Source organism: Mauremys mutica, chromosome 1 (assembly GCF_020497125.1).
Source record: "Mauremys mutica isolate MM-2020 ecotype Southern chromosome 1, ASM2049712v1, whole genome shotgun sequence".
NCBI classification, from domain to species: Eukaryota; Metazoa; Chordata; order Testudines; family Geoemydidae; genus Mauremys; species Mauremys mutica.
In genome coordinates, this window is record NC_059072.1 from 307,065,337 (window position 1) to 307,089,687 (window position 24,351).

The window sequence follows — 24,351 nt, forward strand, 5'->3', positions numbered from 1 at the left end:
TGGCGCTAACTGAGGAGCCTACGCCGGGCGGGCACGTGCGCCCAGCGGAACGGAGGGGTCGAACGCCGGGATGGCGAAGTTCCGCTAGCCCGGGGTGAGCCTGGCCACGCCCACAGAAGGGGCGTGGCCGTGCGGGTGGCCGCTGGGCGAGCGAAGGGCTGGTGTCTCCCTGCTGCGCTGGGCGGTTCCGTCCCGAGCCCGCTATTGCAGGCGCGCGCGCGCATCAGCCCGGCCTCGTCCGCGAAGGTACCGTGCCCGGCGGCGGGGATGCTGCGTGCGCCTCGCTGCCGAGCCTGTGTGGGTTGGTAACTGATGCGTGTCGATGGTCCCCGCTCACGGAGAGGCGAGTGGTGCGGTGGGTTCGCCACTGCGGGGTCTCGTTAGCGAGGCGGCGGGGTCTGGCCTGCCCCGGGCCAGGCTGCTGGAGTTGGAAGGACCCGGCTAGTGGCAGGGAAGTTCCTATCTCCCCAGTTAACAGCCGCTGTGCTTTCCTAATGTCATTTGTTGCCAACTCCTCCCCGCCCCCCGGGAAAATGCAATTGAGGGAGGGATCAGATCTAGCTGCAATTCTTGAAGTTCTCGTCTCCTTTTTTCATTGCCTAGGTTGCAAATAGTTAAAAACGTCTCTCTGTCAGATCTTTTGAAGCAGTTCTTATTAAAGAACCTTCCCCCAGAAGTTTACAGATGAATGGTAACCAACCACTCCAACATGCCAGTGTCCCTATTTAGGTCCTGTACAATGTGCAGAAACAGTCAAAAAAAATCCTAACAAAATGTTAGGAACTATTAGGAAAGGGATAGATAAGACACAAACGATCATAATAGCACAATATAAATCTATGATATGTGAGATCAATCCTTGAGGGGGCCATTTAGGGATCTGGGGCAAAATCAGTACTTGGTCCAGCTACTGAAGGCAGGGGACTGGACTCGATGACCTTCAAGGTCCCTTCCAGTTCTATGAGATAGGTATATCTCCATATGCCCATACCTTGAATACTGCATGCAGTTTTGGTTGCCTCATCTCAGAAAAGATATATTAGAGTTGGAAAAGATGCAGAAAAGGGCAACAAAAATGATTAAGGGTAAGGAACAGCTTCCATATCAGGAAAGATTAAAAAGACTCAGACCATTCATCTTTAAAAAAGAGATAACTAAGGGGATATGATAGAGGTCTATAAAATCATGAATGGTACAGAGAAAGAGCGTAAGGAAGTACACATGCGTAAGTGAGACTTCTCACATGGATACGATCAAGTCAACGTGCATACAGTTAAGCATGTTTTACTGTTGGTTGCAGGATTGGGTCCTCAGATGTTGCTGGATATTCTGGTTTGATGGCAAGAATGCATCCACAAATGTGCACCTTGAAAAATTTACACAGTGAAATAAAAACTTACACAATCAACTTTAAAAAAAAATCAGATTTCTGTGTGTTGCATCTACTGTTATTACAAGTAACTCCCAGATCACTAAGCTAAAAGATTTAGGGGAAATAAGCCCGTTTCACTGTTTTTCCCTGTATATTCAGACCCTTGCCAGCAAGGGAATGAAGAACATTCTTTTTAAAAAAATGCTACTGGTAGGGGGACATATGTAGGACTCCAGGACAGATGTAGTTCCTGAAGCTTCTTTAAATACTTTTTTTGATGCTGACTAGATTTTTAAATTGAGTACATAAAATGTCATCAATTATATGTTAGATTATTACATAACCTCATCAAGGTTCTTTTCTGGGGAACTTGACTGTACAATGCAGAGAGGGGGTTGTTGCCCTTCTGTCCTCACTCTCTTTCCTTGGTTGCCAGTACAAAAGGAAGAAGGAGGTGGATCTTTGATAATATCGCTTTTAAGTAAACTGTAAAACTGTTCAATTTTAGCAGAAGTTTACTCATATTACTTTCATATTTCTGGTCTGTCTGTGGTGGAAAGCAATGCCTGATCTTGAAAACAATCACTGTAAATTACTTCAAACATTTTTTTTCTTTAATTTACAGAGGAATGGAATTTTCTTGGCCCAAAGAAGAATGAAAAGTGGTTTTATGAGACCAAAAGAAGTACTAAGGATTTTGGAGAGATCACATTGTAACAATAAAGAGTTGCTGGCAACTGAAGATTCGTTTCATGTTTCTTAAATATTGGTTGTTGTTGGAAATTTAATTGTTTCAGCATGGAATCTGGCACTTCCCCCAAGAGCAACGTAATAAATTGGGGAATGCAGTTCTAGGACAGCAAGTTCATAATGTTCTATTCTAGCCTCGATTTAGTGCAATTAAGGTTCTAATTGTTTTTTGAAGCATAACATACATGCATTCAACTACTTCAAAGAATGGAAGAAGAAAAAAGTAAGTTTATTAAAAATAAAGCATTTTTTATAATCATTAGGCAGATCTTTTGAGGGAATTTTTTGTAACTAAACGGTAGGATTGGCCAGCCTTCATTTGAAAATAAGACCCCAACCTAACTAAATTAGAGTGATTAAAGCTGCTAACATAACACAGTTTGACTAAACCCACTGAATTTGTGCTGATTTTTTTTTTTAAAGAATTTATATATCATAGTGGACTGGAAGCAATTTACTTTTCTCTGGCACTTCTGGTTCTATATTTGTAGCACACACCTTGTATTCTTTAGATTATTCAGCACTCTCTGTGTCCACAATAGCACTTGCCAGAAATACTATATCCTTCCTATGGAGAAAGAGTGCCATCTTATGTGTGCCTATAACCTGTTACTCAAGCAGAAGTACTTTACTTCGACATGCATCTCCTTGGGGCAGAATTCAGGGTTTTTTTCCCGAAGTCTATAGATCTGCCACTGTTTCTGAAGAAGTTTACTTTCAATGCAATTGGCATTTGGCAACTTTAACTGAAAAAAAGAGGGTCATGCACTAAAAGGAAGCAGAAAATGGACATGCCTCGCTGACTACTACAGAAAATATTGCTGGTCTTGCAACACTTGGTCACTTTTGGGCTGGTAGGAGATGATTCTTGTATAAAAATGAATATAACCTCACAGACTCCATTTCAACTTGCTGTTTTTAGTGGCAGCTTGCCAAGGCCACATCCTAACGTGTAGCCTTGACAGTAGGATGGTTTTCTTTTTCCCCTGTAAGTATGTTTTCAGGCAGTGCTCTCTCAAATGTCTACTGAATGAAAAAGCTGTTTGGAGAAACTTGGTAAGAAGCTGCCAGCATATAATCTCTCTCTAATCTTTTTATCTAGCTGTTTATACTGTGCCTGTCACCTCTGAATGCCTGGATGTGGAGACCCTTAGCAATGTCAGTGGCAAGAAAGGTGAAGGTGATGTCATCTATTTTTTTTTCATTATGGGGGGCAGAGGGGACGTGGTGATAAATGAGTAGTGCTTGTGGAAATTATGGTGGGAATGACAACCTGAAGGCTGAAATAATGTCTACCACATGGTAAATATAACAGGCATTTGCAGTGCAAGTTCCCCATCCTCAGCTAGAGAGAGACTACCTTGAGAGCTAAGAGAATTATTATCCATGGCCATTCAGTCTTTGGCATCTCTGCTGGGACTGCCAAGAAAAGTGCCAAATGTGAGGTGACATTAGTAATGTGGACACCTGTCCACTGAGAATTGGATTGAGACTGTGAACTTGTTTCACATAGGGGCATCAAGCAGCCATGATTCTTTCTAAATAATTATACCAAACGTATTGTCCTGGGATGTTAGCACAATAGGTAAAATATGTGAAGTGTTTTGAAGAGAAGAAGCACTAACTGTAATAACAGTAATTTTTACTCACTGTTGATCCTGGGTTGGATTTGAACTGCTGACCCAGAGATGAAAGGATCTGTGTACCATTTCCAATCCTTTGAGTTATCTAGTTCATCATTAGTATCTAGCCATAACAATTGTTGAAAAAGCTGAAAAGAGATAAATCATGGAAGCAACAGTATAGGGTTGTAATCTTGTTGTGGTGAAACCTGCTATTGAATTTGCTAATACTTAACATAACTTTTTTTTTTAAATAACCTTTTTTTCCAGTTTTTTGTTTTGTTTTTTTAAAACAAAAATCCCTCAAGGAATAAAAGCACTTCTAGTAGTGCAGGGATGTCTCTCAGGATTCGTTGGCTGTTGGAGCTCTGACGTGGGATTCCACCTGACCAGTTTGTGTGTTTTCAAGGGTGGACATTGGTCTTCCTTGTGTTAGCTATCTCTGTGAATACAAGGGTTAGGGAGACGGTATTGGCAGATGACAAGTGCCCTCCCCATCCAATCAGCTTAATGGAAAAAAGCACTCTCCAAATCTTGCCTCTTAATATTAAAGGTGAGCCCATTGCTGCCACCCATACGGTTGCTCATCTTGCACTCATAAGAGAGCTTTGTGTTCCCCTTCCCCCTCCAGAAACCAGCTTCCTTTACATTACTCAACAGTTGCCATATTTGGTAAACAGAAACCATCCTGCCTAAGGAAACTATACCAGCTGTGGAAATATTTATTCATAACCTTGCAAGTACCCAAACATGTTATCCTGTGACTTCTTAGATAGAAGATAATATGCATAGCCATTTTATGTCTGAAGATATTTACCCATCCAAATTAGCAGTCTGAGACAAGAACATAAAGATTCCTCTCTAAATATGATAAAGTTATTTAGAAATTAGTTAAGTGATAAAACAGATCTAGTTCTTTCTGGATTCTTTCATAGGCAAAGGAGCATCTTAATACTACTAATACATTTCCTTGTCCTGACTGATTTTTGTGACACATTGAAGCAATACACTTTTTATTAGAGACCTTTCCAGTTAAAATATTGGAAGCACTAGGCGTTCCCACAAAAGGCTTCCCCATTTAGATTGTAGACTGCGGACTTGTGCTTTGCAAGAGAGAGGAGGAGTGTGAGGCCAGGAACTCTTATTAATTGGTTTTTCCATTTGAAAAAAATAGCTTTTTATGACCACACCCAAGGAGGAAGGTATGCTTCTGGGTGTGGTATAAGTTAATAAAACTAACACCACTTGGCAAACAAACGTGTTAAGCTGCACTTGCCTGAAAATGTTTACAGTTTTTTTTCTGGTAAATATACTGAATATATTCTTAGGATAGCACAGTTATCAACTTGTGGGGATGTGAAAAACGTGTAAAAGCTTTGTAAAAATACTATTGTGTGATGCAGTCCAGTCAGCTAAAAATTTTGTTCTTCTTAATTATTTTTATGAGCCTCAGTGATAATTCATCTCTAGCAGAAATAACCTAACAGTACCCAGAAAGAGGAAGAAGATTCTAAACTTCCTTCCTGTTTGATGGTACTGGAATTGTAACAAGGGATACTTCTGAGCATAGGTGCTGACTCTGCAGGTGCTCAGGGGCTCAAGCATCCACAGAGAAAAAATAGAGGTTGCTCAGCACCCATGAGACTGGCTGAGGCTGCTGCTGTAGCAGCCTTGGGGCTGTCCCGACTCCCATCCATCCGCTGTTGAGCAGGACCTGCCCCGCCATTCACTCCTCTCTGCCTCCCGCCACTGCCCTGTTAAGGCAGTAGGGGGCAGAAAGGAGCCAGCAGGAGGTGCTATGGGGAGGGAGCGGAGCAGGGGTGAGGCCCCGGGGGAGAGAGAGGGGAGCCGGTCTGCAAAACCAAAAGTCAGCACCTATGCCTCTGAGTCTCCAGGAAGCCCCTCAAGCACATCACTAGATTATACTTTCATTTTCAGTTTATATTTAGAGCCAGATTTTTAAAAGTATTTAGGTGTCTAAAAATGTAAAGAGAGGTTTGGTGGGATTTTTAAAAGGAGCCTTTGAAAATCTCACTGTGTCCCTATCTGCATGTTTAGGCACCTAACTGCTTTTTAAAATCTGGGCACTAGAAATTGTATGCTTTTGTTGTAAACCGAAATGTGCATTTCAGGTGATGCACAGATGTTTTGGAGGCAAATGGAAGATGAAAGAGTGGACTTCATATTTGAGCGGGTGCAAAATGTATTGCTGTCTCTGAAACAAAAGATCAAGGATGGAACTGCAACAAATGAAGGTTTGAAACCCTTATAATAGTTATGCATGACTATAATCAAATCTTGGGCCACCTTATCTGAAGCTGTTTGATAACTTGCCAGACCTTAACTGTAAGTTAAAAAGAAAAAAAAATTGTGCCCAAGGATGGTGGTAGTATTACTTATTATTCATATTATCATAGCACCCAGGAACCCCAGTCTATGGACCAGGACCCCACTGTGCTAGATGCTGTACAAACATGGAACAAAAAAAGACAGACCCTGCCCCAGAGAACTTGCAGTCTATAGGTATATTTGCACTAGCGACTGTATACGTCAATGCATGTCCATAACCCCCCTACTGTCCACACGTAAACTCCAGAAGCACATGTCTGAAGGTGAATAGAGGCTGACATGCCGGAGGAGTGTGGGCAAGTACATGTATGGCCCCACACCCAGGCCAATTTGCAGTGTTGACAGGCATAAAGGGGCATGTATCAGGTCTCAAGTTTCACTAGTCCTCCATCCCCATTCCCACAATACACTGAACTTGTTTCTGCCTCACCCTCCTTGCCGAATCTATAAAGGTCTCTGTGTCGTCTCTGTCCTCCCCCCTTCTCCCCTCCCCTGTCTTCACCAGTAGTAGCAAGCTGCACTGACTACATCAAACAACTTCCCCCTGCGCTCTTTAGCTCAATACAGGTGAATGTGAATCCTGCTCCAAGAGCAGCCGCCTGACCCACCGGCCACATTCACGTGCTCAGAGTACTACTTGCCTGGAGTGTCAGGAACAAATATCTGTACCGAGAAATTTCACGGAGGCTGGTGTTCAGGGGACTCTATCCTCATACTGGGAACACATCAAGCACTTGAGGGTCCTGGACAGAAAAGCAAAAGACTCCAACAGTAGCTCTGGGAAGGCTCGTCGTACATGCCCCTTCCATGATGGTCAGAATGGGGTGCTGTCGAGGACTCCCAGTACAAAGCCTGAAGTGGCTCATGCTCCCTTCCTCAAGTCCCCCAGCCTCAGTGTCCGACAGGAGGCCAATGCGGGCCATGGTGAGGAGGCAGCAGGGACTGTAGAGGATGTCTGGAAGACCCAGAGGACAAGGAGTATGTGATTCTCCACCACTACCTAGAGGAGCTGGTTAAGGAACGCCTCTCCCCTGGTGAAACTGAGGAGGACCCCAAGCTGTGGCAAGAACCAGAACTGAAGGCTGGTAAGTTATAGTGGACTCCCATACACACCCGCCTCGCCAATATCCCCTCTTGCTCTGGTGCTGTACTCCTGATTTTAAAATTCAGGGCATTTTGCAATACTTGTGCACTGACTTTTCCTCCCTGGATAATATGCCATGCATTGCTGTGTCTCTGAGTTTGAACTGCAATGCTGTTCAAACACCCCGTCTTCTTACCAGATTCCTTCAATTCCACCGACCTCCATGCAGCCCCTGCTCTGCTCCAGCCCAAAATGGCCCCTCCCCAAGAAAGACACTGCTATAAGTCAATGATTTTATTGATTTCCAATCAACAACTATTATGCATTTAGCTAAAGAGGTGTCTTACAAACAGATTATTAACGAAAAATCATTGTGCATTTCTCAGCCAGCAGTCTGACAGCAATAGTCCCAGAGCCACCTGGTGTGGGGGAAAGGACGGGGCAAGTTAGAAAGCTCCCGGTTGGGGATGGGACAGTTGTAGAAAACATATAGTTGTTTGTGTGAAGTTAGTGACAGCTGTCAGTTACTCACAGGAGTCCTTTTTCCCCATGGAAGATTACAACATTTTTACCACCCACGTTCCTGGTGTCTGGCCTCTCCCTGCATTGAGCCATGGTGCACAAGCCAGGGGAAATGCAGGGAAGAAGAATCAAGTCTGGTGTTGGGATAAACATGGTGCGGTGTTCCTTTGCAGTGGAGAGCTTGTGGTGGTTACCTGAAACCACAGAGAAACAAAGTTGCAGTGTAGCTCTTTTTTTTTTTTTTTTTTTTCCCCAATGTCCATTTCATCATTGTTAGGCAGGCATTGTCACTAACTTCAACATTGGCAGTCATTCCTAGTGGTTAGAGCAGGAGTTTGTAGTCAGAAATCAGAGCCAAGGTCAGCTCCGATTCCTGAGAGTAAGAACCAGGTTTCTTGGAGTGAGCGAAAGCTGCATCGAAGGCTGAAGCAGGGCTGGATCAAGGCAGGAGCAGGCTGGGAACAGGTATGCACAGGAGCTGTTGCAACTGTGGGTGAATACTTTGAGCAGCCATTGAGCTGCTGTTTCTGGGCTTAAAAGCCAGTCTGCTGACTCGTCCCACCAGTCAGGTAATATAGCCAATCAGGTAGCCTACTACAGGCCCGCTGGGCTCATTAGGTTATCGAGAGACTGGCTCTCCTGCAGGCCCTGCTTCCTGACAGTATCCCCTGACTCCCACCTCGGGGTGCCTCCTTGGGGCCTGGTTTCTTGGGGAACTTCTGATGGAACTCTTGCAATAGGTGTGGAGTGTGGATGTTCTCTACCAGTTCCCAGGGTGGCTCCTCCAGACAGTAGCATTCCCAGTCCACCAGGTACTGGAGCCTTTCCCCAACTCGCCAAGAGTTGAGGATTTTATGAATCAAGCACTCCTCCCGTCCGCAAACTGTTATGTGTGGCACTGCCACGTTGAAGCGATTTGGGTATGGGTCGTCAGTGCAGGGCTTTAAAAGTGAGATACGAAAAACGGGATTAATCTCAAGGACTTGGGATGCTGTAACCTGAAAGCCACTGGCTTTACCTGTTCTATAATCTTGAAGGGGCCCAGGTATTGGTAGTTTAGTTTGGTGGATGGGCAGGTCAATTTAAGATGCTAGGCAGAGAGCCACACGTGGGCGCCTGTGGCCAGATTGGGGGGCAGCCTGGTAGTCTTGGTGTGCATGATGTTTATAGACTTCTTTGGAGAGACTGCAAGTATTCCTTGAGCTCCTGGTGCACCTGGTGTAGGTGGGAAGCTAAATCTGCAGTGGCTGGTACTGGGGAGCTGAGGGTGAAAGCCATAGTTTGCAAAGTGGGCTACTTTGGATTGAGGTGTGGACTGCATTGTTATATGCAGAGTCGGCACAGCATAGCAGGGAAAGCCAGACATTCTGGTAGCAACTCAAAAGCAGCAAAGGTATTGCTCCAGGATTTGATTGACTCTCTGCCCATTAGTCTGTGAGTGATAGGCGGAGGATGTGATGGGCTCGATGCCAAAGAGTCTGAGAAATTCCCACCAGAATCAGGAAATGAACTGGGGTCCCCAGCCCAATACAGTGCCCGTCAGTAACCCATGATAGCGGAAGCCATCTTCCAGGAAGGGCTGATGAAGCATCCCATCTTAGTTAGGAGGTTGACGACAACCAGGATTGCTGTGTCTCCTAGGAGCGTGGCAGTTCTGCAATGAAATCCATTGATATATAGTAGACCATGGCTGTAGAGGTAAGGGAAGAGGCTGGAGGAGGCCCTTGGGGGTTTGATTGTGGATTTTTGGTATGGGCACAGAGATCGCAGGACTTTAGATAGTCCTTGATGTAATCTTGTAGGCCTGGCCACCAGAAGCTCCTCAAGACCAGATTCCAGGTCTTTAACTGGCCAAAATTCACCCTCCCTCAGGGAATCATGGCACAGTGGGATAGCTCAGTGGTTTGAGCATTGGCCTGCTAAACCCAGGGTTGTGAGTTCAATCCTTGAGGGGGCCACTTAGGGGATCTGGGTAAAAATCAGTACTTGGTCCTGCTAGTGAAGGCAGGGGGCTGGACTCGATGACCTTTCAAGGTCCCTTCCAGTTCTAGGAGATTGGTATATCTCCTATTATTATTTATTATTTAACTGAAGCCTAGGTTGTTCCTCTGGAACACAGATACAACTCTGGCGACAAAGGAGGCTATTCTGTAGTCTGATCCCTGAGTTGAGTCGCGTATCCACGTTGTTCAGAGCCTGGCGGATCTGGATTATGAACAGGTCATCAAAAAGAAGGGAGCGGATGGAGGACGTTGGACTGTTGTTAATTGTCCCATTAACGAAGTTGGACACCTTGAGCATGGTGGCAGAGGGCTCTTCACCACGTTTGAGAGATTCATCTTTACGGGATAGCACAACAGCCTTCCCTTTTCTCTTCCATGGGCGATAGGTTACAGCAAAGTTGAAGTGAGTGAAAAAGAGGGACCAGTGGATTTGGTGTTGGTTAAGGTGTCTAGCAGTCCATAGATACTCCAGGTTTTTGTGATCCATGGGAATCGGGCTCCTTCTAGAGGTGGTGCCACTCCTTGAAAGCTGCCTTAATAGCCATTAGCTCCGTGTCCCAAAGATGGTAATTTTTTTCTAACAGCATTAGTTTCTCAGAGTAAAAGGCACAGGGATAGAGTAGATTGTGGGGGCCTGCATGTTGAGTTAATACTGCAACTGTGGTGTCGGCCTCAGTCCTAAATGATTTAGTGAGATCTGGGTGAATCATGATTGGTACTGAGGTGAATGCCTTCTTCTGTCGATCAAAAGCCTACTGAGCCTCCGTGGACCAGGCGAACCAGTCTGCTACTTGTAGGAGCACTCTTATAGGGGCAGCCAGGCTAGAGAATCCTTTAACAGATGGCCTGTCAAAGTTGGCGAACACCAGGGATCACTGGATCCTGCATATATCCTTGGGCACAGCCCGGTCAGATATTGCTGCCCCGTCTGTGGGTCCATGGTTAGATGATATATTCCAAGAATTCCACTGTGTCCTTATAGAACTCACATTTCTTGAGCTTCATAAAGAGGTGGTTTTGGCAGAATCTCTCCAAGACAGTGTGTGCATGATGATTGTGGAGGTCCTGACTTTCAGAGAAAATGATGATGATGTTCAAGTAATTGACAATAAATTGGTCCAGCTGTCTGTAAATATGTTGTGTATGAAATGGTGGAAGGTCACAGGGCTTTGCATTACCCAAATGGTATGACCAAATATTCCAAGTAGCCATCCCTGGTACAGAAGGCACTCTTCCATTTGTCTCCTTCCAGGATCCTCACCAAGTTCTAAGTTCCACAGAGGTCCAACTTTGTGAAGACCTCTTGGTGAAGCAGAGTCTTTTGAGCAGCTTGTTAATAAGTGGTGAAGGGATACTGGTTTCAGACTATAATTTTGTTCAGAGCTCAGCAGTGCACACAAGGCTGGAGGGAGTCAACTTTCTTTGCCACAGAGAAGCTCCAGGGATGTGGAGATACAAATGAACCTCTTCTGCAGGTTTTCCTCAAGATAGGCCCAGAGTACCAGTAGTTTGGGTTTGGTGTGCACGTAAATGCACATGAAGGGATACTCTGCTCCCAGCTGGAGGTCGATGGGGTAGTCGTGACTCCAAGGGAGGGGTAAGATGTCCGATTTCTTTTTGTCAAACTTGTTGGCAGAGTGTGGATATTTAACAGGAATCCGTGGAGTCATTTGGGAGGTGGTGGGGGTTGCCGGGGTTGCTTTTGAATCCTCCCTTTGTATCTCTGAATTCCTTGGACGACCAAGTGTGCCACAAAGGGTTGCTGGTCCCAGATCGTCTCTCGTGAAACAAGTTTGTCGTCAAGATGGAAAATCAAAGCGTACTGTGCCTGACTGCCAGTGGACGCGAGGGTTGTGGGTGATGAGACGGGATGTCAAGGACAGCTGATGAATGTGGTGCACGAATCAGTGCAAACTGGAGAATTTCTTGGTGACCTCAAAGGGTAGTTACCTCTAAGGGAGCTATCTGGTGGGTGATTGGTTCGGATGGAAGGGGTGACCTGTCTGTGGACTCCACTAACTCAGGTCTTTGTACTGGGTGAGGATACTGTGTGGTCAGGTGAACTCCAGGTCTGTGAGGCACCCAAGTCCACCAGTGCCTCTTGGTTGATACCAGGCATCTCGGGGTGCTGGAGAGGGAGTTGGATTGGCCATCTCCAGGGTACTGGGGGATGAAAGTTGGTGTAGGCTGCTGGGAGAGGGGAAAGGCAGCCTGGAGCCTCCTGTCAAGGTTGAGATTTGGTGTTTCTCAACCAGGGTGTAGACTGGACCCTGGCAGGACAGCTTGATGCAAAGTGGGCAGTATAGGCCTGAGGCCTGGCATCAATTCTGTAGCCAGGCCTGATTGACTTGCATGGGTTTGGGCAGTGGAGAGAGGACCAGTGATGGGGAGGACAGGGTAGGACTGGTGGGAGCCAGGAGGACCGCCTTTTTTCTTAGTGGTGTTCAATCAGGCAGTTGTTGATGTTGATGCATAGGTTGACTAAGGTATCCAGGCCAGAGGGGGAGTCTACATATGCCAGTTCATCCTTTAGGCCAAGCCAGAAACGATAATACGACATTAATATTGTCATTTAGGCTGAGAAGTAATAGCACTGGGTGGCCTTCTTCCACTTGAGGTCTACTACCCAGTTCTAGAACTCTGCTGTATATATATAGCAACTGGCCAGCACCCCTCTCGCAGCACTTGAAGCACAGTTTTGGCTGCATGCTTGGAATTTGGGTCAGTGAAGATCACTGCCATATCTTGAATGAAGTCCTTAAATTGTCCCAGAAGCAAGCTTGATTTTTTTCCAGCAGTAGAGATGCCCAAGGCAGGGCCTCCCCAGTTACCAGGCTAACAATCAGTCCCACTCAGGCTTGGTCAGTGGGATACAACTGTGAGTGTAGCAGAAGTAGGAGCTTGGGCTTGTTTGAGTGGGGGACTGACAGTGGTGCAGCTTAGGCTTGCAGGACTACATTCTGCACCTGGAGGGTGACAGCCTTGGCCTGAAAGGTCTGTAGGGCTCCTGCTGTGTGTTGGAGAGAGATTGGCCTTTGCAGAATCCATTCTCATTATATCAGCTCTTGTTCCCTTAGTGTTTGTGCTGGGGCTGCTGAAACTGTCAGTGGCTGGGGCGTGGGTGGTCATGCCTAGTGGTTAGAGCAGGAGTTGGTGGTCACAGACTTGAGCCCAGAGTCCGAGCTGGAGCCAGAAGCCCGAGGTCAGGAATCGGGACTGAGGGTCAGGACCTGGTTATTTGGAGTGACGTGAGGCTGGGTCCAAGGCAGTATCAGGGCTGGAAACAAGTAGGCATAGGAACTATCACAGCTGTGGGCGAATGCTTTTAGCAGCTGCCAAACTGCTGCTGCTTAAGAACCAGTCTGCTGACTTTTCCAACCAATCAGGCCATGTAGCCAATCAAGCAGCCTAACTACAGGCCAGCTGTGTTCATTAGGTTGCCTGGAGACTGGCTCTGCTGCAGGCCCTGGTTCCTGACAGACACAGGGCAGGATTATCTGGTGAGGCTGAGGCAGGTGGGGGATATTTGTGGTTTGCCTCTCTGCACAGAAATCCTGTACACGACCTGAGAATAGTGTCAATTCCCAGATGAATTGCTTCCCAGTCCTGTAAGCGTATTTCAGCAAATTTCTGGTGCAACTTCAGCTGGGTCTTGAGGTTCAATGGCAGTGCAAATCTGCTTGGTCCACCTTCATAGCTGACCAACTCCCTCCATTATGTAGGGGGAGGATCAGTAGCAGAAAGATCTCAATGGCACTGGTTGCCCGATCTCCTCCAGAGGACTGGAAAGCCACTTCTGTTTTCAATTTTGGTACCTTGAAAACTGCTGTGTTCTCCAGATGTTAGCCATCCTTTAAAGAAGAAATTGCAAACTGATAACATAGCCCCTGGAAGGAACTGCCCCCTCCTCATCCCTCCAGCCCCTTGAGCCACTGTGAACATTTTGTATTTAAAACATTAGTACATTTTTCTTAGCATTGTTAGCCTCTGTTCCTTCCTCATGGGCTGCAAAAATCGTCTGACAATCCTGAATAGTCTAGCAGTTGCATTTCTGAAACCCTGAAAAGTATCAAAATTGTAGCCTTTTACAGCAAAGTTGTGTCATGGGGTGGGATTTCTTGGCTTCTTCCAAAAGAAGAAACAATTTATAATGCTGCCCTTTTCTTCTACTTGGCAGGACCTTTCGCTCCCACGAGGTAAGCCATTCCACCAGGAGTGTAGGAGCAGTAACCCAGAGATGGTGGAGGCAGACAGGGACGGACCAGGGAAAGAGCTACTCATAGAGATGGACAGGAGGAACCAGGAACAGTTTAAATTCCTCAGAGCACAGGAGGATTGGGCTCTTCAGCAGGAAGAGACATTGATGAGCCAGTTCCTGCAACTGGAGGCACTTCATAGGGAATGGGAGCATTCCCTAATGGAGAGGCTCTTTGAACTGGTGGCCAAATGAGTTCAGGGTCTGCCTGCTGCTGGAGCCACTGAACCTCCAGCTATCGCCACCACCTCTTCCTCTGGCTGAAGCTGGAGGATCCTCTTTTAAGGACCCCCTCCCCCCGAGTGATTGGGTAGAGAGCCTGAAGGACTCCTGGGACCTCCCCCTCACTCAAAACCCTTTTTAGGGAGACCTCTTGTTCTCCTCCTGGACGGTGAGCCTATGGGAGTCCTAGAGCCCCACCAAGTGCCACCCCAAAGCCCATGCAGGAGACCTCTCCTGTCTTCCCCAAGAGAGATTTTCCCATCATTCCCCCTTGTCGGGAGGAGAGCAAGGAGAAAGGTGCAGAGATTGCAAAGTTTAGTCAGTGCTCACAAATTCATTCCTTTAATGTTTTAAAGATCGTTAGCTGACTTTTCTTTTTTAAAATATTTTAATTACATGTTCCACATAGTACTTTTAGTAACTGTTATCGTTTCCTCGGCTTGCATGTGGCCCCTCTCTCTTAAATATAATCAAAAGAAGATGTTTTCAGGTTCGGGATTGGGCCCCACAATTCACAGCACATGAAATTGAATGACATATTACTCTCTGTTGCCATGATATTACAAATACTTTTCTGTCTGTCCCAAACCACACGACCTACCCAGGTTCAGAAATGTCCCAAGGATAGTTAGGAGGGATGGGGAAAGTGTAGTACATAACACTCACTTACAGAAGGCACTATTGGTTTAACACAGTAGAACTCTAGATAAACATCTGTATGGCTTAGTTCACATGCAGAAATCAAAATTCCAGTAACATACAGCAATGACAGCATCTGCCACTATCCTGTCCATAAATGGCCCCTCCCTTTGCCTCCAAAACCTTGACCAGTTGCAGTCATTAGCACCACTAACAGCAAATAATTAAAAGAAGAGAATGGCTGCATATTCCACTCCTTCTGCCCCCAGGCCTTGCAAATGTTGATAGGGTCATTAACAGAGATTGAGTGCTCTTAATAACAGAAATTTGTAAACAAGTGTGACTAGTGAAGACAAAAACATTTTACAATGACTGCATTACAACTTGGCCATAGCACAGCACAGACCCAACCCTAAGGTGAGGTGGAGGTGCCCTGTTACAATTATCATTAATGTGTGCAATGTCACAGTAATGAGCGGCTAAAATGGGGTTCTCACAACAAATATTTTGGTGGCCTCAGAGTGTGGCCACCAATTCTTGCTGGTGGTCGCTCTGACAATTTTTCCCAAAATACTTAATTAACTTTAGGAAAAACAAATAAATATGCACATATCCATGTCCAAATCATTGTAATTTATTTATAAAGTTTTTTTTGCAAACTCAATAAAAATAATGTACAGTTGTCTCTGTTCTTTACTGGACCTACACAGAATAGAAACACAAATAAGGTGCTTTGCATGTTCTTACCTTTTGTTGTTTGTTTCCTTTCCTTTTTAGGTTGCCTTTTTTTAGACTTGCTAGCCGGTAAGTCTGCTGCTGTACATTTGTCAATATCACTTTTCACAGAAGCAGACATTTTAGCTTGCTAGGAGGCAGTGAAAAGTGATATTAACAAGCATACAAATATAACTTTTCACAGCAAATATACTCAGCCCCTGCAAGCTAGGGGACAGATTAAGCCCTGGATGGGGAGGTGGGTAGGGAGTCAGCAAGGGCCAGGGGTGAGGGAGGGGTGGTGAGCCCGGGGCTGGCACCTGCTGCAGTGGGGCTGGGGTTGGGGCTGGAGCCAAAGCCCCATGGCCGGAGCCTGCTGCCCACCACCCCAGCCAGAAGCTGGAGCCCCATCGCCCTCGGGAATGTGAGGAACTCACACTGGCTGCCTGCTCCTCGGGCGTTTGTGGCTTCAGAAGAAGGCAGGGCCCAACCATTGGTGGTGGCCCTGCGGGAGGGGTTGCTGCTCTCCCCCTGTCACCACCCAGGAGGCTGTGGCCACAAGAAAAGCCCCTAGTGGCTGTGTTTGAGAAACGAATGACAGGCAATTGGGGGGTGGGGGGAACCCTCACAAAGTTATGTAGCCCTACAAGTATGTACCAATGTTACCTCATGTGTTTGTCCCACAGCTGCATAGGGTGTTAGGGTGTCCTTTTGAAGAAATAGATGTCATCCTCTGCCTCAGCCATGTGATTCCCACCACACTGTGCCAGTTCTTCATCTTTCCCTGTGCAAAATGTGTGCATGTCCGGCATCCCCTGATTTCTTTTGGCTGCTGGGAACCAGGACCAATGTGCACATGCATGGGATCCAGCTGCCTGTGCAGAGCCTGTAAACCAGACTTGTCCTGAGCCCACTCAGGATGGAAGCAGTCCCCTTCACCCTCACAAAAGCTATACAGTGGGTGGCGTGCAACGACATTTGCCATGCTGACATCCAGATGGGTGCATAGGCTACACCCATGGGATTTGAGTCTACCAAATACACGCTCCATGATCATTCTGCAGCTCTGCTGGGTTTGTAACTGAATTCCCATTTTCCAGGATTATTGATGTCAAAATATGGTTTCATGAGCCAAGTTTGGAACAGGTATGCAGGGTTCCCCAAAATAACAGCACAGATAGACCATACAGAACAATATAATTTCTGGGGAATAAAATCTCTTCTTCCTTCTTTCAGTGTTTCCCAAGTTTGTATTCATGAATCTATCTCTGAGGTTCACAAAGCTTTGCAGAATGAGATAATAGCAACCTTTTTGCTTCACATATCCCTTGTGGTGGGCAAAGTATTGGGATATGGGTGTCATTGATGGCCCCTGCACAGTTTGGAAACCCCATCCTCGGAAATCTTGTTATTTCTGGAACTTTTCTTATGACAACCACCCATGGGTAGCTCACAGTGTTACTTGCTTCACAGACCTGCACAACCACAATCCCGACAGTGATTTGCAATGGACCGATGGCTATCTGGGGTTGCCAGCTTCCACAGGATAATAGTCACCCTCTTCTACACTAGAATGGCTTCCCTGAATCAAGTGTTCTGGCGCTGGAGGTTTGGTGCATGCTCCTCAGATGGCTCCATGAAGGTCTGTTTCCTCACTGGGAAGTTCTGAAGCCACTGCTGGCCATCTCTGCTTTCTGAAATGATGTGATCCTACCACACTTTGCCGGTTCTTCTTCACCAGAAGCTACTGTCCATCCAAGAGCATACGGTGGCAATACCGGCATTTACCATATCAGTATCATGTGAGCTGAATGAATTGTCATTGACCTTCAGGGTCAGTCACCTTCAACATATCAAAGTTCTGCTCAAATTCCATTGAGCATTTCACCGATCACCTACTCCACTGCATAAATGTTTGTTTCGCAATAAGGAGCAGGAGCAGAACCAGATCACCATTCCATTGTTCCAAGTCTTCCACCTAACTCATCAGGAATAACAGTGAGGAGTGACGTGATCAGGAACTGCCATTGGCAACTGTGTGGGAGAAGGTATCAACAACACACGGCAAACTGGTTCCTAGAGCGTTTCCCTGTCTGCACAGAACCCTGGGACACCATCCCTGAATTGGTAGCGCTAACGTTGCCTAACAGCAGCAGCAGCAGTGTGGACGTAGGTGTATACATTTACACTGCATTACACCCATGTCCAGCACAGCATAATGTGGACATTCGGCGTGCTGTGGGGAGCATGCATGAGCATGTACACGGTCCAGTACTTGAGTCTGCGTGCAAAAGCATCCCCATTAGGTTGGGAGCCCCAGACCTAAATCCAGGCCTGAACGAGTAAATGGGAAGGGAGGCATGATCACTAAAAAAATTCCTTGCTGCCTCCAAAGGGTGCTTAGTTTGATTAATATGTGTTGTGACAAGCTCACTTGAAAACCTGTTTTTCTGCTTTTATTAATGTAATTTGCCAACAACTAATCCTCAGCATGGCTTTTTATGTATACGGAGCTGAGATGTTTATACATGAGAAATAACTCTGGAGCCTTGTGTATTCATTTCTCTTTAGCATGTTTTGCACTAGAAGCTGAATTCCCCAGTTAATTGAATGGGTTCACATTGTAATTATGATCTCCTGAGAGTCTTTAACTATGGAGACTCCATTTTAACTTTAGATTTCAGTAGGAAAAACTTTAGAATGGAAGAACTTGGGGAGCCCATTACGAGATCGCTTTGATGGCATTAAGAGGTGAAACTAATTACGGTGCAAGTCTTCAGAGCTTTCTTAGGCCTGGTCTACACACAGTGTTTGTACGGGTTTAACATTTCGGTTAGGACAGTACATTTTTTACCAAAATAGTTATATCAGTACAACTCCTAGTGTAGATGGCATTTATACTACTAGTATAGCTTATTCCCCTTCTATGAGAACAGCTATACTAACAGAAAGTGCCTTTATACTGGTATAACTGCGTTCCACGCTAGGAGGACTGTTCTGCTTAAATGATACTAGGATCGCTAAAGTGGTACAACTTTCGTGTCTACAAGCCCTTGGTGTCGGTATTATGCAACATTACAGCAGCACAGTGTTGTACAAGTAAACTTAAACTCCTGTTGCAATAAAAATTCTCATGCTGCTGATCTATAAAGTCCCTGTTATGTTATCACCATGAAATATCAATGCAAGCTTTTACTGCCATTTAACTGCTGGTGTTGTGGTAGTACAATAAGTTACTATATGGCAAACTGGAGTTTGAGACTGACTTTCTCTCTTACTTCCTTGCATTGTCCTTGCTCTTTAATAAACATTCTAGCTAATTTGAAAATGGCGTTAATTGGCTTTGGCAGAAACAGCATCCAGCCCTTCTCAGCAAGAAGGTGGTTAGCTAGGAGAGAGGGTGTAATGACATTAAACTATATTAAAATGTATTATGGGAATGGAGACTTCTGAAATGCCCATCAGAAAAAAAAAACCTCCACAAATTCTCCAAAGTCCAGGGAATTCTCAGTTCTGAGTTACAACTATCAGGACCAGCTGTAACATTATTGTAGCAAATGTAGGCCTCTATCAGGGGATGTGTTGCAGTGCTTAGATTCTAGTGTAGCAGGGATAGAAGTTACTGTGGGAGGCTTATGCCCTGAATTTCCTGTTAGTTGTCAATCATTCCTTTTAATTACACATTGTTATTTAGAAACAATGTCTGTTTTGTTTTGTTTTTTGTTTTGTAAACAGAATGCTTCCAAGCTTTGATACTGGTGGATAAAGCTGATGGAAGGGATCTCTTAGCATTGACAAATGGTATGTGTGCAACTCAACTCCATTTATTCTACACTCTCCAATATTTTATCTTGATTTAATCAGCAGAAGCATAAAGTTGAATAAAATAAGCCTGAAAAATCAACTACTATTGCATGTAGACCAACTGTAGTGTTAGTCTAATCAAGCCTACTGTGTTTTCTTTTCCTTGGTTTTCACAATTGTATGTATGTATGTATAGTTCCCTTCAAGTGGAGATGTGATACTTTAAATTAGAAGCATCATGTTTTCTGGTATAGCAATTAGGGAGAGAAGAAAGGTTGAGCTCTTGATGTATTTCCTTGTCAAGCCATAAAATGTGGGCATAGATGTGAGTAGCTTATTTCTTTTGGAAGTAAACAAAGGGTTTTGGAAATGGGTCAGGGAATTCATAATGGAAATGACTACATTTTTTTGGCTTATCACATTAGTAATTCCTAAAAGAGCAGAAGAGGAAGAGGAAAAGCTTGCTGCAGACATTAATGCACTGACAAGCAGCTCATTCATGGCCTGATCCTACTTCAGAGTTTCTCAAACTTCATTGCACCACGACCCCCTTCTGACACAAAATTTACTACATGACCCTGGGAAGGGGAACCGAAGATCAAGCCCCTCTGCCCTGGGCAGAGGGGCCAAAGCTGAAGCCTGAGCCCCGACCCCCCGGGGGTGGGAGGATGAAGCTGAAACTTGAGGGCTTCAGCCCTGGGGGGGCTGTAACCTGAGCACCACCACCCAGGGCTGAAACCCTCAGGCTTCGGCTCCAGCTCTGGGCGGTGAGGCTCGGACTTTTGGCTTCAGCCCCACACCCCAGCAAGTCTAACGCCAGCTCTGGCGACGCCATTAAAACAGGGTCACGACCCACTTTGGGGTCCCAACCCACAGTTTGAGAACCGCTGTCCTAGTTGCTCGAGTTTCCCATTGATGTTAAGTGAGGGTTGCAGGATCAGAATGTTAAACTGTATCAAATCTCAGGCTGTGTCTACACGACAGACCTTACAGCAGCACAGCCACTGTAAAGTCTCCTGTGTAGCCGTTCTCCCATCAGCATAATTAAACTATCCACAAGGAGCAGCGATAACTGTGTCAGTGGGAGAGCGTCCAGTGCCAACATAGCGCTGTCCACACTGGCGCTTTTGTCAGTAAACCTTGTCGGTCAGGGGTGTGAAAAAAACACTCCTCTTACCAACAAAATTTTACCAACAAAAATGCTAGTGTAGACATAGCCTCAGTCTTGTATTAGCACCTAAATTAAAAGAATGTTGTTCCCCTGGTTTAGGTACAAAATGTGCATTCTCTTTAGTCTAATGATCTGGGGGGAATGTCGGTTCACAAACTGGTGAATCTAAACCACTGTAGAAGTGATGAATATTCTCTCTTCCTGTCTGCAACCTGTCAAAACCCACCATTTGTCAAACAGAAATTATAAATATCAGACTTCTTCCTCGCCCCACCCTCTGCCGCATACTTTACTATTTCTGTAAAGCCTCAAGAAAAATGTAGTGATTTGCCTTAGAAGAGGAAGCATTAGTTAACCAATCCTATTCCCAGTGCTGACAATATCAATGTCGCAGGTTCGTAGGGTGTAAATTATTGTATTAATTGAGGGCGATGCAGGTGTGCAAGGTTTAAAATTACTGCATATTATTTTTTGCCTTTGAGTAAAACTTTAGTAAGAGCCCTTTAAATTTGATGTTTTATTTCATTATACTTTTCATCTGTCATTAGTTAATTCTGTTTAAAATATAGTATTGCATCATGTGGTGTAGAGGAGATGATAAATCCAGAAGCTTGTGTATGTGAATAAATGCTCCGTAGAGTATTTCAGTAAAGCAGTTACTGAGATGAGGCAATCAGTCTCCCAACATAAAAATAAATGGCCAAACTGTGTCCTCATTTGCACCCCATAAAACTCTACACACTACCCTGGGATTGCATAATATGTGAGTCAGTTCACAATGTGGCTCAAACTATGCAAACTCAGGGTTATATTTTATGTCAGTTTTTTTAATAAACCAATATTTCTACTGTCGCTCTGTGTATGTATATTTTTTGTGTATAGTATCTATATGAACTTCCAGGGTTGCAGCTTGATCAAACTTAGAAGATTTAGGGCAGATGCAGTTCAATATTCTGATCTTTTGGGTGTGGGGGTAATGGGAGGTGGTAGCCCATTTCTCTGCAAATTTATCGAAGTCCTGTAGGTGGCACACTGAAATCTATTCCACTGGAGATTCTCTCTTTAGTAAGGTTTATCTAAGTTCTCCATTGTAGTTTGTTTTTATTAAACTGTTTCATTAGTGCACACTCTCTTTTTCTTTCTTTTTGGCTAGTGTAATTCACAAAAGTGAAGTGTCTTTAATGTATTTTGGTATCTGATAAACTTACAACAAGTCACCACATTAATTGTAAAAATGTAATGTGGATTCCTGAAGTCTCTGTATTTTCATTTTTAAAGTAAACAATGTGACTACTGAAGATGGGATGGAGAGAAGCAAACCTAGGTTACAGCCTTCTGTATCAAATGAAAATACAACAGGTTCTCCTTTGTGAGTATTCAGGTTACATTTCATTTCAGTTTACTATAGCCAGTTCTTTTGTCTTGCACAAGAGACTTTGGCACTAACGCTATAAAATTAACTGTTTAAACACAACTTTGAATCGTGGTTATGGTCCAAGTCTCAACCTGACCTGTGTGGAAGACTTGAATGTCCTCCAAGTTACAACAAAAGGGTGCATGTTTGCCAGTAGCTAGAGAAGGGATAGAGTGATACAGTTTCGCTGTGTATGAAGGTGTGTAGTTAAAGCCGTGGATAATTACGGTACTGGTCGGGGACTCAGGAGATTTAAGTTCAGTTCCCAGCTCTGCCACAGACTGTGCAGGACCTTGGGCAAGTCACTTAAACTCTGTATGGTTCAGCTGCTGTTCGGTAAAGTGGGGTTTATAATATTTCCTTCATCTTGTCTATTTAAAGTGTAAGTTTTTTTGGGACAGAAGCACGCTGTAACAGATGGCTCATACGGTGCCCAGCAAAGAGGCCATGATTGCCATTGAAACCTCATGGCACTAGCTTAATACAAATAATGATCCGTTGAAACCGTGGACTTCATGATTGGGACCAAGAGTTATTTTCTCCCCCGACTGAAAAAGTTTGAACAATTAAAAACTGAATCTTTGATTGGTAACACAAGGCACGGTTCAAATTATTATTTATTTTTTGTGATTCTAACAGAATGGAGGCGAAAGAAAAATCACACTCAGGGAATGAAGACGTATGTAGTGAAACAAGGGAGTTACCTTTAAAGCTATGTTACCAGAATCATGACTGCTCTAATGTATGTCTTGCCAACAGACCACTGAACTCATACAAGGGGGAAAACCCTCTTAAAATACCAATCCTGTGTCATTTCCAGAGACGACATGCAAAAGCAGACTCGCTTTCAAAGTCACTTGATGTGAATTATAAGGCCCCCTGTGGGAGGAGTCTGAGAAACTTTCAAGATGTGCAGAGTTACCTGTCTGAAACAGAGTGCAACTTCTTATTTGTCGATCACTTTTCTTTCAACACATACGTACAGCTGGGCAGAAACACTCTGAACCGAGAAGCACTTGTATTTGATTTTGATATCAGCAATGGAGCTGAGTCTGTGCCCATTTCCTTCTGTAATGAAGTTGACAGCGCAAGATTACCTTATTTTAAATACAGGAAGGCCTCGTGGCCACGTGGGTACTATCTGAACAACTTCTCCAGCATGTTTCTTGACTCATGTGACTGTACAGATGGCTGCACAGATAGGTAAGTAGAAAAAGTTGACCTCTTTCTAAAGCCAAGTCGTACAGGTGGCCTGAATAACATGAAGGGAGACTGTCAAATTTACTGTGTGCATTTAGTAATATAGTCACTTTGCCTAATAACACACAGGGTAACAAAAGCATTTGATGGTCCAAATTAAAAGCTTTAGCTCTGCTGTATGTGCAGAAGAGTGGGGAGGAGCAGACCCATTGCATGCTCCTCTCATCCACTTGCAGGCTCTTTTTCCACAGGAGTTGAGACTCTCTGGTTATGTAGGGAGTGGGGCCAGAGCCAGGCCAGGCGTTGTTCACAACGAACTTTTGCGGCTATAAGAGTGTAAGATAATAGTGACAGAGTCAGTATTCTCCTCTGTCGCTCCCCAATCTGCGTTGTGAGCTCTAGTCATTTTCTGGTGCAGGGAGGGAGATGGTGAAGCAGTGGCAGGCACGGATGCCATCATAGTACAGATTTTGTTCCGTTTGTTTATTTTGTGTATTAGATAGTATTTTGTGTAGTTAGTTTCGCTGTGTCCCCCGGTGTAGTTAGTCCCCAGCCTCCCCCATTGTTGTTTGGGCCTTCTACAGGACACAGGCAAAAGGAAAATTCTTAACGCGGGAAAATGTGATTGTAGACCGAAAAAAATGGTGGTGGTTTGGGGGGGCTGAAAGTACTTAGAAAAACATAGGTTTCAAATTGACCAGATTTAAAGTTAGCTTTGTCCCTTTAATCGCATCCTTATTTTCACATGACATTTTACTGTTGCTCTTCTAGGTCAAAATGTGCATGCCTACAGCTGACTGCAAAAGGCTGCAGTGAAAATTCTGCCTCACCAAGTAACAGAGCATCTTGTGGTTACAGGTATAAAAGACTGGATGGACCTGTCCCCAGTGGGTAAGACACCTAGAGTTTACACTGGTATTTTATCCACATACAGTTATAGTATAGCTTTGAGCAGGGGGTTGGACCAGACGACCTCCTGAGATCCCTTCCAACCCTTATATTCTATGATTCAGGCCACGCTTAAACAGCTTTTGGTTAGCGAGCATCATGGGGAGGATGTGGGGGGGGGTGTGTTATAGTGAATGTATTGAATGATCATGGTGAAATGGGGAAAGTACTTTTGTTTTGAAAGCCTCAGCATGGGTTTTGTATTACAGGAACTATTTTTTTATACTTAGTTCAGCTTGCAAGACTAGCACGGTAGATCTCAAAGCACTTTAGAAAGATCAC

General features: G+C 44.8%; 1 protein-coding gene across 1 annotated transcript in view; it reads left to right on the forward strand.

Moving 5' to 3' along the window:
• The first annotated feature begins 2,170 nt into the window (after window positions 1-2,170).
• LOC123361664 (histone-lysine N-methyltransferase SETDB2-like) overlaps window positions 2,171-24,351 on the forward strand; it is a 93,361-nt gene continuing 71,180 nt past the window's right edge. The window contains exons 1-10 of the mRNA XM_045001723.1: window positions 2,171-2,345; window positions 3,225-3,302; window positions 5,877-5,999; window positions 6,599-6,660; window positions 6,825-6,906; window positions 7,023-7,178; window positions 19,268-19,333; window positions 21,786-21,876; window positions 22,561-23,124; window positions 23,893-24,012. Coding sequence (XP_044857658.1) covers window positions 2,330-2,345; window positions 3,225-3,302; window positions 5,877-5,999; window positions 6,599-6,660; window positions 6,825-6,906; window positions 7,023-7,178; window positions 19,268-19,333; window positions 21,786-21,876; window positions 22,561-23,124; window positions 23,893-24,012 — 1,358 coding nt within the window. The 5' untranslated portion in view covers window positions 2,171-2,329. The remainder of the gene's footprint in view (window positions 2,346-3,224; window positions 3,303-5,876; window positions 6,000-6,598; window positions 6,661-6,824; window positions 6,907-7,022; window positions 7,179-19,267; window positions 19,334-21,785; window positions 21,877-22,560; window positions 23,125-23,892; window positions 24,013-24,351) is intronic.